General features: G+C 39.5%; 1 protein-coding gene across 9 annotated transcripts in view; it reads left to right on the forward strand.

Annotated features, from left to right (window-relative positions):
* Positions 1–15,542, forward strand: part of EFCAB11 (EF-hand calcium binding domain 11) — a 190,763-nt gene that overhangs the window by 5,919 nt on the left and 169,302 nt on the right. For all 9 annotated transcript variants that reach the window (XM_045505710.2, XM_074365161.1, XM_074365159.1 and 6 more), the window contains 2 exons: positions 11,722–11,823; positions 12,700–12,790. In XM_045505710.2, coding sequence (XP_045361666.1) covers positions 11,722–11,823; positions 12,700–12,790 — 193 coding nt within the window. The remainder of the gene's footprint in view (positions 1–11,721; positions 11,824–12,699; positions 12,791–15,542) is intronic.

The raw sequence follows: 15,542 nt of genomic DNA on the forward strand, positions 1-15,542 counted from the left end.
ATGATGTTAATTTTTATCACCGGTCAAGATGTTGTCCAGTTTCTCCATTGTATTAGTTCTCTTTATATTTTCTTCTTTTGCAACTGATCAGCAGTCTGTGGAGAGACACATTTAAGACATTGCAAATAGTCTGCTTTTCATCAAAATTTTCCCCTAGATTTGGTCTGCATTTGTGATACTTGTCTGATCCAGTTTTTGCCATAATGATTACAAAGTAATGATTTTATAATCCAAGTGCCTCTTTCAGTTAGGCCTTGGTGTTTTTACTATAAGCAAGAGCCTTCCATTTTTCTTGATTGATCAGTCTGTCTCTATTATCTGTATGGACACATGAATTTGTATGTTTTTTTAATGATTTATAATTCATTACTTAATTATTTGGTGCTCAACTTGTCCCAGATTTGGCCACTGAGAGCCTCCTCCAGCTGGCTCCTGGGTCCTTTTGCCCAGTTTGACTTTTTCTTTCTTTTTAAAAATCTTTTTATTTATAAATTTTGGGCTTACGAAAGAGTTTACTGGATTGTTTTTTGGATACAAGGTTTGGTGTCACCTATGAAACATGACTTTTTGAACAATATTATTGCTAGGGGAAGGTGTTTTTGACATACTCCCTAATTTGATGGAATTTTAAAACCACAGATTTTAAATTTCTGATTAAAAATGTTCATACTTGCAAAATATTCAAATATTGTTTCTTTGTATTTAATTAGGTTGTGACTTCTTGGGGAAGCCTTCCCTACACTTTTCCTTTGGGTTTCTATGTGAGTGTTTCAATCTAGAAAGATTTCTGTCTTCTGGCAGAAGGATTTCCCCCTTTTTTTTTTTTCCCGCATTGGTAGGGTTTCTCTCCCTTAGGAGTTTCCTGAGAGTCAGTGAGTGATTCTGTCTGGATGAAGATCTTCCACTACTCATTTTATTTCTGTAGTGTTTCTACATAAATACATGTAGTTGCCAAAGGCACCCTCACATTCATTATTCTCATAGATTTTCTCCCTTATGCATGTCCTTTGATTCTGCATTAGGGATTTGACTTCACAAGGAAGTTTTTCTTTCCTTAACCAGTTCTCTGATGTACAGACAGGTGTTATTCTGGAAGAAAGGGTTCCCATGTTCCTTACAGGTATAGTGAGTTCTCTGATGTAAAGTTTGCCTTCCAACAAATCCTCCTCCCATTCACTATCCTTAATGCCCCCCCCATGTATTATCTCACATTTAGTAGATATGACTCCATAAAAAGGTTTCCCCTACCTGTGTTACTTTCATATGGTTTCTCTCCTACATGGGTAATTTGTTGTACGTTGAAGGGTAAATTCTGGTGGAAGGTTTTCCCATCTTCGTTACATTCTAAAGGTTTCTCTTGGGTGCGTGTGCTCTGATATAAAGTGAGGACTGGTCTGTGGCCAAAGGGTCTTCCAGGTGTGCCATTGTTAGTCTCCTCCGCTGTCTTTTCTTTTCTCGTGATGTTTGAGAGAGGGTTGACTTGTGGCTGGAGCTGTTCTGTAAATTCCACGAACATTCCCTCTCCTTTCTGAGTTCTCTAATTCTTGAATTTGGACTCACATTTTTTCAGTCATAGAGCTTCCTTTTGATATTTGTTCTGATGTACATGAAAGCTTTACGTTCTGGACAAGAGTTCCCCCATATTCACCACCTCCACCTGGTCTCTCCCACACCTGAGTTCTCTTGTGTATAATGAAGTCTGCCTTATTATGCAACATTTTCTGAAATTCATTATGGCCGGAGGATTGCTTCAGAACTAGAACTTTTTGATACTGAAAACAGTCTTTCCTAGGAGGCCTTTCCGCCTTTGATGATCTGCTCCCGGACCTGCTCCTGAAGGTGTTTCCTTGCATTTAGTATCAGGGATATTATAGCTACTCTTGCATCCACTTCTCCAGCAGATCATTAAGGTGCTTCCTGCCATAGCCTCTTTCCCTAATGATTAATTTTTAAGTATATTTCAAAAGGTTACAAAGTATATTAGTCATCTGAGAAATTCTGGGGAAGATCGGGTTGGAGGAATGAGATTGGAGTGTAGGTGCTTAGCACTTTGCTCCAAAATTACTGTGAAAGGGCTCTCTTTAGTCTACAAGCTTCCAGGCTTCCCCCTTCCTCCTGTGGTCCTGATATCAATGGCAAATTAACCTTCTCAAAGCGTCACTTTCTTCATGACTAAAGGAGCAGACTTATAACCAGGGTCCTAACTTTCCAACCAGCTTCAATTCATGTCCCCTTCAAGGGGATACAGACATCCAAGAGAAAGAGTAAAATGGCCATCCTAGCAAAAAGTCACTGCTGAACTCTGAATGCTGCTAACGTAATTTTTTTTTCATTAGAACTGTTCAACACTGAACCAATTTCGGACCATCAACTCCTTCTTGTCTCCCTTTCAGTGACATGAGTCACATTTACATGTTATTTTTTCTCTAACAGGAAGGGAATGTATGCACAGATTAATTGTTTACCAAATGTATTATCTCTCCTTAATGTTTTGATCTTGAAGGAGAACTGAAATGTTGGCCTTGGTTTTCTGGGAGCTATTTATACGAGTAATCAACTTTCCAAAGTTCTTCTGGGTAGCTGTGACTTGGGAATTCTCCCATTGAAGCTCTTTTTACATCCAGACAAGGTAGTGCCTGGTCTCCAGCATGCCCCCCAAATAGCCCTCCATGCAGGGCCCAGTTGCTGCCTGGCTTCTTGGGGGAAGGTCCAGACTCACATCCTGCACTGACCCTGACTGGGCAAGGTCCTCACATTCCCCCAGGACCTAAACCTGGATGCCCAGACCATACTTCCCAAGAGCTTCTGGTCTCTCTAAAACGTAGGTTGTTTCCATGGGGGTTCCTTGTGAAAATTAAGAAGAGTGGAAAGTTAAGTCAAAGCCACTAGACAGGAGAGAAAGAAAGTCACACTGGGAGAATTTGAGGGCAGCCAGAATGAACAGCAAAAAAGGTGCTAATGACATTTTTAATGCCTATAACCTAGCAAGCAAGTGAGTATCAGCAAAAACAATTTAGGCACTAGGAACAAGGAATTAATGGGAGAAAAAAAAATCAAGCCCTTGTTTAAGGAAGCAGCAAATCAGTGTTGGGGTTGATTTCAATACAGACTATTGCTACCTAATTTTAGAGGGATTATTTCATTACAACTCTGTTCTCTGTGTTGCATTTCATATCTTCTCTAAGTATAGAATATGAAAGAAATTTGCAACTAGAAGAACCTAGAAAACGGTCATATATTCCCTTTTTTAAAATGAAGAAACCGGGCTCCAGAGAGAAATTAAAAAAGACCTTAATCCTGGAATTCGATGGTTCTTTGTTTACAGAGCACTTTTACAGGTGTTATTTATTGTTATTAAAGGTAATATTTATAGCTTTGACTTCTTGAGTGTTTACCATTCAAGCTCTGAGTATTATGCATGGATTGTTAAATTTAATACAACTTTATATTAGGATTATTCCATTTTATAAGTTAAAAAAAAAATCCTGAAGCTTAGAGAGTAAACAATCTGCCCAGGGTGGCACCGCTAGCTAGGGAGTAGCAGACCAGGGGAGTCTAATCTCAAACTTACCCTTTCAGCCATCTGATAAACCCTTCCCTTGATGTGCCATGGTTCATATTGGTCATTGCGACAGAGTTGAGGCCAGTCTTCATTGTCCTGGGAACTTACTGAATGAGTTGAAGTCAGGAATGGGTCAGTACTCAAAAGACAAGTCACAAGGTTCTGTGCAGTTGCTAGAGGTTAATGTCAAATTTGGTTCTAAGCTACCAGGTGTCCAGAGCAAACAGGGAATCATAACCAAGTCCGGCGATCAGCATCCACACTACAGAAACTCCTCTTCTAGAGAGATGTAGTTTTCCCTGAGGTGGCATATTTTTCTCACGATGTCACATGCAGGAGAGACTGATGGGTGGACATGGATTCCTCAAACTGTTCAGTAAATACAGCAGTGAATTCTGTAAGGCTGTTTCTTGAATTTTCTTACGTATAGGCCAATGGTTTCATGCCAAACGTGTCTGGGCACTTGTATGAAGGGCAAGACCAAGTGGAGCTCAGATGATTTGACTTCATTATGGGGTAAACTGTAGAGCATTTTATGTGAATAACAGCAGCTAAGATTTGTGGGCCTTTTGCTTACCGTGCCCAAGGCCGTGCAGCACTGCACGCACCTGGCCCCACTGAATCCTCCCACGGCTGTCTGTGTGTTTACCCCAGATCCATATAAAATGTGCCTAAGGAGAAAACCACAGCAAACTACATCAGAAGTTTGTTTCTACTGGATGATTAGATCATGCACTTTTTTTTTCTTTTCTGTTTTATTATATTGTTGTCCTTTCAAAACAGTTGAAAATATTTTACTTTAATACTTAAAAGAAAAAAAAGCCTTCCAAGAAGCTTACTTTTAACCTTCAAATTTAAACAGTGGGAAAATTAGAGAGTGATTCATCGTAATGATGATTATGGACTCTGACTCAGTCATGCTATCCAGGGTCAGTTTAACTGAAAAGTAATTTGTGGACGATGAGGTTAATGGCCAGTTGGCTTGTATCCTTTTATTTATTGCTATCTTGTCTGAGTTGTTTTGAGCCAGAGAGTCGACTATTAAAAGTATGCTTTTTCTAAATTTAAACTTAAATGTCCATTTTCTAGTCTTTTAAGTTCTATTGTAAACACATTTTTTGTCTTTGTTTTGCATATATTTTATTATCTTGGGGTCCTACCTGAAGAACTGAGGCCTGCAGAATAGCAAGGTTTTCTTTGACTTCGGATTTCAATGGACCTCTTAGTTCTTTTCTAAAACCGGGAAACGAGTACACATTATGCTTACCTTATCTTAAAGTCATAAGACCATTTTGTGGTATCACTCACAGATATTCACAACTAAATTAATGTATTTAATTCCCCGTTTAAAGATGCTAAGTAAGTTTCACTGTCGGGGTAGTAAAGAACTAGGAGACACCGACACGGACCTAAAGATGGTTCTTAAATGTAGTATGTGAGGGGGGAGGCTATAGCTCAGTGGTGGAGTGCATGCTTGGCATGCACGAGGTCCTGGGTTCAATCCCCAGTGCCTCCATCTAAATGAATAAATAAACCTACTCCCCCCAAAAAAATTTTAAAAAAAATTTGTTTTTTAAAGTAATATGTGATAGGATGAAAGAAATAGTCACTTCTGTTACCATCAGACTTCACAGGAATACTAGGGACAAAAAGACCTCTAAGAGTTTAGAAGAGTGATGCCTCCTGCCCGAGGTGTGGGCCGGAGCCGGATGTGGAAGGCTGGTGAGTTTTGAAAAGGGGAGAAGCAAAGGGGATAAAGTTAGTTAAGTGGACAAAAGTGGATGCTGGCTGCGAGCTTGCCCTCCATGCTTCGCAGGTGCCGGGCCGTGTGGATGTAGAACTCGGCGTGGACCCGGACTTACCCGCACATACGTGCCCTCACCGACGTCCCATGTTCCGTCCTGTAGACTTTGCCGATACGTTTCTTAACAGGGCAGAGAAGGGGCTTTGTCACTTCCTCTCCACAGCCAGCACTGGAAAAGGCCGGGTTTGCATTTTCTTCTCTGTAGAGTTTCTGCATTCTACCCCGTGGAGTTTCTCCCACAGGCCCACTTTCCCCAAGTGTCCACCCCCAGTGGCTAAAAATCTCTTCTCTCTGATCCCTGCACCTCATTTTACAGTCTTCCCCGCACGCCGCTCAGATTTGCATACCCAAAGCTATCAGCAGTCCTTCTGTTAGTATTCTGTTAATACCGAGTCTTAACGGAAACAGAATCCGCCCTCCTTGGAATAGGTTTACCTCCCACACCAGCAGGACGGACAGTGCATACCTATAAACGAGCTGTGTTCATCAGAGTCCGTGGCCCTGATGGTAGCTGAGTTTCAGAAGGAGGATGTTTAAGGACCAGTTTGCCTAGAAGGAGTTAATGAAGCTCTAAATTCCAGAATACGGTATCAGGACTTTGCACTATTAATGCCGAGGAACCTTTGAAGGTTTACGAGCAGGAGATGTACCTAGTAAAAAGGTTACGATTCCTGTCCTTGTTTGATAGAAATAAGGTTTTATTGGTTCAGATTTCTCTCTTCTACTATAACCTGTTTTTACTCTTCCTCTTCATTTTCCTCCCAATGATACAGTAAAACTTGATTTCTTCCATTAAGGTAGATTCTTTTCTCTTCATTCCCCTACTCTTGTGTGTGTAGCTGGAAGAAAATATTAGTCCTCTGAATTTACTTACCCATCTTACTGTGACAACTCAACATTGTTGATGCCACTTTCGCCTTCTGTCCTTACAGTCTTTTCATGTGGGCATATTTTTCCTGCATGGCCTCCAAAAGTCATAATCTGAATTTTGTTTCTCAAAGTAGGAAAGGCTTGCATTATACATTTTAAAAGGTCGCTTAATCCTTTTAAGCTCTCATTTTTAGGCATTTTCAGTCCCTGGAAAAATTAATATATGGCCAAATGAATGTGTACCCTCCCTTTTCTACTAAATCCAGGACCAGACTTCCAGTCTAAATAACTTGGCATTTTTATTATTTTCTCCTTCACTCTCCCAGTTTATTGCAGTTTCTAATTTAAGCTCACTGTGATAGCCGGAAACTGGATGACCACATTTTCAAGAGGATTTCTCTTTCTGCGCACTGACCCTGAAGCTTAGAACTGTGAGCCACAAAAAATATATATACATAATGAAACTTTCAAGGAAAAATTTACATAGTTTTGTTGGGCTTTTTGAATATATCCACCCATGTGGTGAAAGATGATTACCCTCCTAGGAAACTGCTTAAAAACAAAAAAGGAGAAAAGATAACACTTCTTTCTATATGATATATTGATATCATATATATTAAGAAGTTTGGAAAGAAATATATATATATGTATATATTCATTATAAACATGAAGAATCCCTTTTGCCAAGGGTAGTTTATAAAACAGAAGGAATTCTTCCAATGGTATGGCAAATGCACAGTTGCAGAGTCTGGAGGGATTTGTAAACATTATTGGTCCCAGTGGTCTTTAAGGCATGATCCTCGGTTCTGGACACTTCCAGGTGCACTGCTGGAGAGGGGAAGGTGGGGAGCCCACCTCACTCCAAACTGAATAGCTTTGCCTTCATCTCTACACATCGGGCTTTCCTGTTTTATAAAGAAGAACCTTTTCTACAGCTAAAAACAGAAAAAAAAAAAGTCTGAAAACTATTGACAGAACTCAATTACCCAGGCAATTTCTGAACCTCTTCTGTAGACAGGTTAATAATAAACACAGATAAACACATGGATCTCTGTGGTTCCTATTGTTGGGATCCTAATGTGTAACTGCAGCAAGGTGTGTTTAGGTAACTGTTATTAGTGGGACAGTGTACGTGGAAGACCCAACCTGTATTTGAAATTAGAATGTTCTGAACATACTCTTTTGCTCAGGGATAGACATAGGTAATGCATTTCTCATTGGGTATGAAATCTGGCGCCAATAGAATTATGGGAAGTCTTTGTAAAGTAATTTTAGGTTTGAATATTGTGACAGCAGGTGGAGCTCGTGGTAGGAACTCTATTTCTAGGCCACTTAAAGAGCAGCAAGACATATAAAACTTAAGTTAATGTGTTTGCGTTACAGAGCTTTAGGGACAGCAAGCCCTTATGCTTTGAAAAGCTTTGGGAAGTAATCATACGACCATAATAGGAGAGCTGAGCTGCACGGAAGCTTCTCTATCCTTTTTAGAAAAGGGACTTGCATTGGCGTTGAATGCGTTTGCATGTGTTGCCATTGATTTTATCACAAGTTAAGGGCATGGGGATGGGCATGTGTCAGTGGGCTATGTTTATGTGGTTTGATATTGGCTTTAAAAAATAAGGTATACAATCCTGTGGGAAAACAGTATGAATGAACTTGATTACATATATATTTGTGTTATCAGATTGTTCCTTCTTTGTAAGTGGCAATAAACATACATTGAAATCCACACATTCTCTCCTAGGAAACACTAAAGAACATCTAGTTTTTATCTCCCAAGATTTTGAAATGAACACCTGACTACTTTACAGCTCTAAATACTGATGAGTTTTCTGAGTATATGATTTAAAAGATATCACCACTCATGTATCTTTTTTTTTCTTGTAAATCTGAATCACACACTGAACCATGGAGTAATGCTTTTTTCTTATTGTTTCCCTAAATCAAATACAATTAGTGAAGAACAAATATTATGCATGCATTTCCTTTTCCTCTGAATTTTGTTTGTTTTTTACTATATCATATGTATTAAGAAATTGGAGTTTCTAAAATGATTTATTTTGCTGGCTATGTGAATAAAAAGTGACCTAGTTTGGGGCATTAGTTTACAGAGTTACAAGAGCATTTAAAACACATTTTAATGCTTTTTGCTGAAAACTAGAAGTCTTCTATTATTTTGTTTACTTATTCAGCAACATGTAAGAAGTGCCTCCTACAAGCAAGGTATCGTGTTAAACACCACTGTGAACAAAGTTGGACAATAGACAGTGTTTTCCCTCAGTGTGTCTCGGGCAGACAGATGACCAAATAATTACCATAGAACCCAGTAGAGTCTATGATTGTGTTATGAACAGAGGGCTGTTGGGTCACAGGAAAGGGACTCAGCTGGGAGAAACCAGGGGAATCTTCAAAGAAGAGGTAGTGCCCTGGTTGCATCTGGAAGGAGATGTAAAAATTCACTAGAAGAGAAAGGAGAAAGCACCTTCTGGGCAAGGAGCCCGTTGCCCAGCCCAGGCTGATGTGCCTCCGCAGGAGGTGTGAAAGGCCTGTCCTCTTGGGGAGGCACTGGGGATGTTTGCTAGGGAGGCTAGAAAGGCAGACTGGGAAGATCGTGAAGGGTCTCAAAGGACACGCCGGGATCAGTGAAGATGTGATTCAGGAATTTCAGCCATTCTAGATGCTGTGTAATTGATTAGCTTTTGGCGTTATGAAACTAAAGTTACAGATTTGATCCAGTGAGAACAAGGTGTAATTGGACCTCAATTTTAACCTCAGCTAGAAGCTTTCAGTATGTTCTCCAGTCACCAGGGTGATGAGATAAGAGTGGAGCTGCATCACTACATATTCACTGCCGTGGGGGAAATGCTCCGACACTAATTCCATGCAATACATATTTACTGAGCACATGCCAAGCACTCTGGTAGGTGTGAGGAGATACACCTGTTGCCTAGAGTATATCCAGCTGCTCTCTTCTTATTTTTAATGTTTAAAACTTATTTTTATTTCCATTTTTTATTGAAGTATAGTTGATCCAGCTGCTTTCTTGACTTTTGCTCGTAGTTGTCTCCGAAGCATCAATTAACCTCTCCAAATCGTAACTCTTGATCTCACTGCACCCCCATCACCTTTCCCCTCGTCTTTCTCATCTCTTTAAATGACTCCCCAAACCATCTAGCACTCAAGCCAGAACTTAGGGGCTTTTCTTGAAGTTGCCTTCTTTTTCATGCACCGTGTCTAACCCTTCATCTCTTCTGCAGTATGTCTGGATCCTTCTGCTCCTGTCTTTGCCCATGGCCAGCACGCTAGCAACCCGGTCTCTTACCAGAAGGACCCTCATGGGTCTCCTTTTTTACATTTCACTTTCTCCCTAGTCCCTTTTTTAAGACAAAAGCCAGAGAGATCTTTACAGAATCTAAATCAGATAATATCACTCCTCAGTTCAAACTTTTTATTGACTTCCTATTGCACCTGAAGTAAAAACCAAATTATTTCCTGTGGCCCACAAATGCCTATGCATTCCCTGCCTACCTACCAACCCCGGCCTACCTACCAACCCCCACCTACCTGCCAACCCCCACCTACCTGCCAACCCCTGCCTACCAACCAGCCCTGACCTGTATTCGCTCATTCACTACATTGGAGTCACGGTGGCCTTTCTTCATTTTTCCCACATCCTATGTGGATGAATAGTGTTACTTGCCATATCAGTCAGTAAACAAAGGATATTGTGGCCATTGAGCCATCACCCACTGCAGACACCCAGACTGTGTACCCTGAGGGGACTCAGGATGGGAAAAAACAGCACACTGGCCCTAGAGAGCTAAGATAATTAGCTAATGATTTCAGTGAGCCCAGACTCTTGCATCTTTTCATACATAAAAAAGCACTAAATTCATTAACTTGAGGTGTCTGGTTTTCTTTAATAAACAGTAATCTTTCATGTTCCAACTACCTGCTTTTTGTTGCAAAAACTCCTATATATCCTGGCTCCTCTCTTATCTCTTCAGAGCAGTCTCTCAGAGCCAACTGTGAGAGGCTGCTTTCCGGGCTTAAGTCCTCAGAGAATCAGCCGAATAAAACATAATTCTCAACTTTTACATTGTGCTTTTTTTTTTTCAGTCGACACACCCCATGGCCTTGGCACATGCTGTTCCCACTGCCTGGAGTGCTCTTCCCTCCCACCCTTCAGCCAGTTGGTATCTTCTCATCATTTAGGCTTTAGCTTAAATATTACTTCCTCTAGGAGATCTTGTCTTCACCAGACTCTCCTGTACAGGAGGATTGTTGTGACTGTCTTTCTCCTCCTTGCACGTGCCCCAGTTTGTAATAGTGTGTACATCTGTAACTGAAGCTGCATAATCCCTGTCTCCCTCACTAGACCAGTAACTCCCTTGGCACTGAAATCATGTGTGTTCTCTTTCCCCCTCTACTTCCAGAGCTTAGCACAGTGCCTGGCACACAGTGCATCCTAAAGAGCTGTAAAATGATCATTTAAACTTGTAAAGAGTGATTGACTTTTTTAGTTTCTGAATCTTTAACTACAGATAAGAAAATAGTGGAAAATTAAGAAAACTATTGTCTATTTTTTTTTAAACCATTGGAACTATTTTAGGTTCCAGTACAAAGGTATATAGCTCAGGATACCTCATTAAAAGAAAAAGGGTGCAGGTTCTTAAAAATTAGCGTGTGGTTATTGTGTGGTTTGGGGCTATGTTTAAAACAGTGATACGTTTTTTAATAGAAATGCTTGACATAAAAAATGAACTACTCTTTTTACATATTTAGGGCTCAGTTCACCAAAATGTTTAAATTCTTGGCTCTGCTCTTTAAACCTACTACAAAGATCACATTAGAATTCATTTTAATAGACTTTGTAAGCACAGCATCCAATCTCATATGATCACGCTGGGCTCTTTTATTATGAGAATCACAGGAAGCAGAGCCTAAGGCTGCAGAACAGTCATGGGGTGTCCCTGAGGCTGGGGACAGTGCCAGCTCTGTTGTTTATGGAATGTTCTCTCCACCTTTATCTGCGGTGCGCAATTGTATTGACTTTTGAGAAACTACTTCTTCGTCCTGATCTCCCAGCTGGAAAAAAAACCCTGCCATAATGACATCTGGCTGCAAAAAAAGAGATCCAAGAAGCATTAGGAAAGAAAAATCATGAGACCTTGTTTTATAAGCAGTTTCGGGCCTGTCCGTCAGATCTGTTAGAAGGAAGCGTGTCATACTTTTTCGAGATCACCTTTTCTTTACGCCCTAGAAAAGCTCAGTGAACTCCGACAGTGTCTACCGTTTTTTGCTATCATTAGCTTTTAGCAAAATATCTTTCTGACTTCAGTGATCTTTAGGAATAAATACTGTTCACCAAAATTTAGGTAAAATTTGTTTATGATGCATATCACTTTGTTTATGTTTTGTTTTCTTCTTAAAGAGGAGGACTGTCATTTTTGGTAAATTGGGTTCTTTTCTCCCCAACTTTTAGGGATATTACTTGAGGGATTTTTAAACATTGTAAGGCAAAAGAAGGAAGTTCAACTATATTGGAATGAAATAAGACACATCTTCACAGCTTTTGACAGGCACTGTAAGTATCTTTAAAGTGTTTTGATGTAAAAAATTGCTGTTAAGGAACTGTGAACAGAAACATAGACTCAGTAAATAAAATAATCCATATACTTGGAAGATTATTTTACTCTATTCACTAGCTATTACCTTAGATGTTGGTGTAAGTTTTTTTCCCATCACAATCTTGAACTCTTGACATTTACAATGGATAAGACAGTATCTACATTATATAATTGTATGTATGATTTGCCTACATTGTAACGGGGACAGCAGAAGGGTTGGCCATGCAGGGATATAGGTGATGAGCTACTCAACAGAAGTGAGGAGACCATGTGGCCTTTTCCTTTGACTCCTGTGACTGACATACGATTGGAGAAACCGTTTTTCCACACTGGAGTGGCCTAAAGGAGTAGCTTCAGAACCCCTCCCTACAGATCACACACAAGATCGAAAGACAAGTGGAGTCCAAGTTCTGTATTTTGGCTGCTATGATGGTTTCCTTCTATATATTAATATGTTATAATTTTAATAGCAAGCAAGAAAAAAAGTGAATTTTTAAGAATAAATTGCTTTGGCAATTCATGAAGATTGGAAGCCCAATGTCATTACCGCAGTGTCTATCTCTCAGTCTTTTCCCTGGGACTCAGAGACTCCACCAATGATAGGGCTGGGAGAGACCTTCGAGATCATCTGGGGCTGTACTGAGGGAGAGTATTACTGGATTCTTAAATTCTTCCAATAAGACAATCTCAGATCACCTTATATGTAAAATCAGCTCTAAGTGACTGCTTTTCTCCTAGTACATATTAAAATCTCACACAAATATTATGGCTGAAATGGCAGTTTATAGGGTTTGTAGAAGTCAGTGAATGTTTCGTATTCTGTTTTCAAATAGATCGTGGATATTTAACTCTGGAAGATTTCACAAAAGCGTTTAGGCAGGTGGCTCCCAAGTTACCGGAGAGGATTATTCTTGAGGTATTCAGGTAAGACACCAAAATCTTTTATGTATACCCACCGCCTGATATGCTATTTGCTCTTACAAGCTTTTGGTTTTATGGAGAACACTCGTTTATGCTTATTTTTCACTAGTGAACATTTTCATCTCACAGCATATTGTCACAATCCAGGAGAGAATTTTACAGTTAGCTGTTAGTGCATCCACACCCTTGACGGTGGTCTCTAAAGTGAGTGGAGTGCTTGCACGCCAGGAAGGTGGAAAAAACACTTGTTAGCAGTGGTGGGAAAGGAGCAGAAAGAAAGTACAACTTCTTTGTATGTTTATGTATTGACCAGAAAACCTAGCTCTATTAATATTTAACGTGGATGCTGCTGTTCTCCTGTGGTCTGTCTTTCATCAGACACAGGCTACTTGTGGTTCCTGAGTTGTCTGGAGAGAAGAGTTAGGTTGATCAATGGTGGCCCCTGCTTTGTTTGCTTTCAGAGTTATCGACCCATGTTGTAGTTCATGCACACCTGGTAAAGTAGATTTAGAGATTACATTATGCTGTCTTTATAAACTAATCCTGACAAAATAGGCAGGTGGCTTAAAATCAGTTTCTGTTAGGAAACTGCAGATTGAAGGTAGTGTGACTAGTGCAAGCACACGCTGCCATGAGAAGGTGGCAGAGCTGCCTCTTCTCTGACTGCTAACATGAGTTCTGCATCAATGCTGTTACCAGGTGTATTAATTAGGGTTTAGTCCAGCAGTGAGAGCCAGAAAACCCAAAACAACAAAGCTTAAAAAAGAAAGCAGTGCACTTCTCTCCCACATGAATACAGAAAGTCCAGGGCTGATTTGATGGTAACATAGTCATGAAGGACCCGGGTTCCTCCCCTCTTGTTTTTTTGGCTGCCTCAGCACCTGGCTTTTTCCTCTTGCTTTAAAATGGCTGCTGAGGTGTCAGCCATCACACCCGAATTCCAGCTAGGTAGGCGGAAAGGGAACAGAAGATATGCCCCTTCTTTCAAGGCTATCTGTTATTTGTTCTTACATCCCGGTGACCAAAGCTTAGTCCAAGGCCATGTGTAGCTGCAAGGGATAAGTGGGGCTGGAAAATGCAGTCTTTGCTCTGGGCAGTCATGTGGGCTCAAATGGAGTTTCTGATACTGAGGAGGAAGGAGAAAATGGATATTGGGGGACATCTAGCAGGTGTCTCATTTGGATAAAAGTAGTTTCATGAAATCTGACCAGAAGCCAGCCCTGCTAAGTAGAAATTATCAAGCAGGTTATTTGAAATGAGGATCTGTAATCACTGTCATTAACAATGGCATATATGAGATTTCTTTGCCACATCATTTGCAAGCAGATTATTGAACAAGCCATTGAAGAGCAAAGGAGTTCAAGCTAGATGCAGGCAAAATGCTGTTACAGGACAGTATTACTTACTTGATTCTAGAACAGCAGGTCCTTTATAGTAGCATATTTGTGTATACTTTGTGATGAGACGAGTAATGAAAGTGTATTTCTACCACATGGTGATAGTTTTTAACAAAAGAACAAAGAATTTTTTTCATATTCCTTTTACAAAAAGACAAGTGTCCAAATTTGCTGACCTTTTAAGTGTTAAATGGTTTCAGGAGATGCCCCCTCATACCACAAGTGTCATTTTGAAACATACATTTAAATATAGCCGTTCAAGGTAGAAGCAGTGTTTTAACAATGAGTGAAAAAGTAACTGCTTCTCAGAAGAAACCTATGCATTTTTGAATATGGAAGGGCACTTTTGAAAATGGATATTTGGAAATGTGATTCTATTTTTAAAAATGGTGTGTGTCACCTATTAAAACCCTTCATATCTATGTTTTCAATAAGTTGAAAATGGAATGTCTTAAGCTGGTGAAAAAAATTATACAAGGTTTCAGTTTGAGAGCACAATTTTAAAAAGTATAAAAATTCAGTAGCTTTAATAAGTTTTTAAGAGCAACTAGTTGATGTCAGGAGAGATAGATATTTATTAGCTGAATTTCAATTAGCAATACCAACAAAATAATTTTAAAAAACAAAACAAACCCCTTAAGCCTTTTCATTATTGGAAGATGGAATTTAAAACTGAGGGATTCCATGTCACAATGCCCTATTGGTCTCTCTGACAGCCATTAAGACGAAGGATTAAAACAAACTGAATGCGAAATTGCTTAATGGGTTATAATGAGATGTTCAGAAATAATAAAGTATGTGAAATCACACTGTTCTTGTTAAATATTAATAATTTCTAGTGACGACAAAAAGTCATTTGCCATTAATAAAAAAAAGTTATCTTTAATTCTTTAGAAATTTCTGTATTATGCTTTTCAATGAACATAACATATTAATATTGTAGCACATGTCCATATAGTCTACAAATAAACATATTCATATGCCCAGAAATCTTGTACCTCCTCGGATTGTGATCAGAACACTTTAGAGACCATGGCAAGTCTAGAGCCAAACAAGGCATTTTAGTTAATTGAACACACCCTGCTTAGAGTCTCATTTGTATTATTATTTATAGCACCACAATCCCTACACCAGAATAAATGATGCATGATAAGAATTAAATGAAGCTGTGACACCAAAAGAGAGAAAAAAATTTCCTCTGAGTGTAAACTGAAGTAGGCTAGAGAAACAGAGATGTCTAACTTCCACACATGTCAGTTTCAGTGGTACAAATAATTTTCAAGAATAAGGAAAAGAAAAACAGCTGCTGAGGCTGTCAGTGATGCAAATTATGTGAAGTTTCTAAGGTCAGACGCTCA

This window comes from Camelus bactrianus, chromosome 6, assembly GCF_048773025.1.
Source record: "Camelus bactrianus isolate YW-2024 breed Bactrian camel chromosome 6, ASM4877302v1, whole genome shotgun sequence".
Taxonomy (NCBI): domain Eukaryota; kingdom Metazoa; phylum Chordata; class Mammalia; order Artiodactyla; family Camelidae; genus Camelus; species Camelus bactrianus.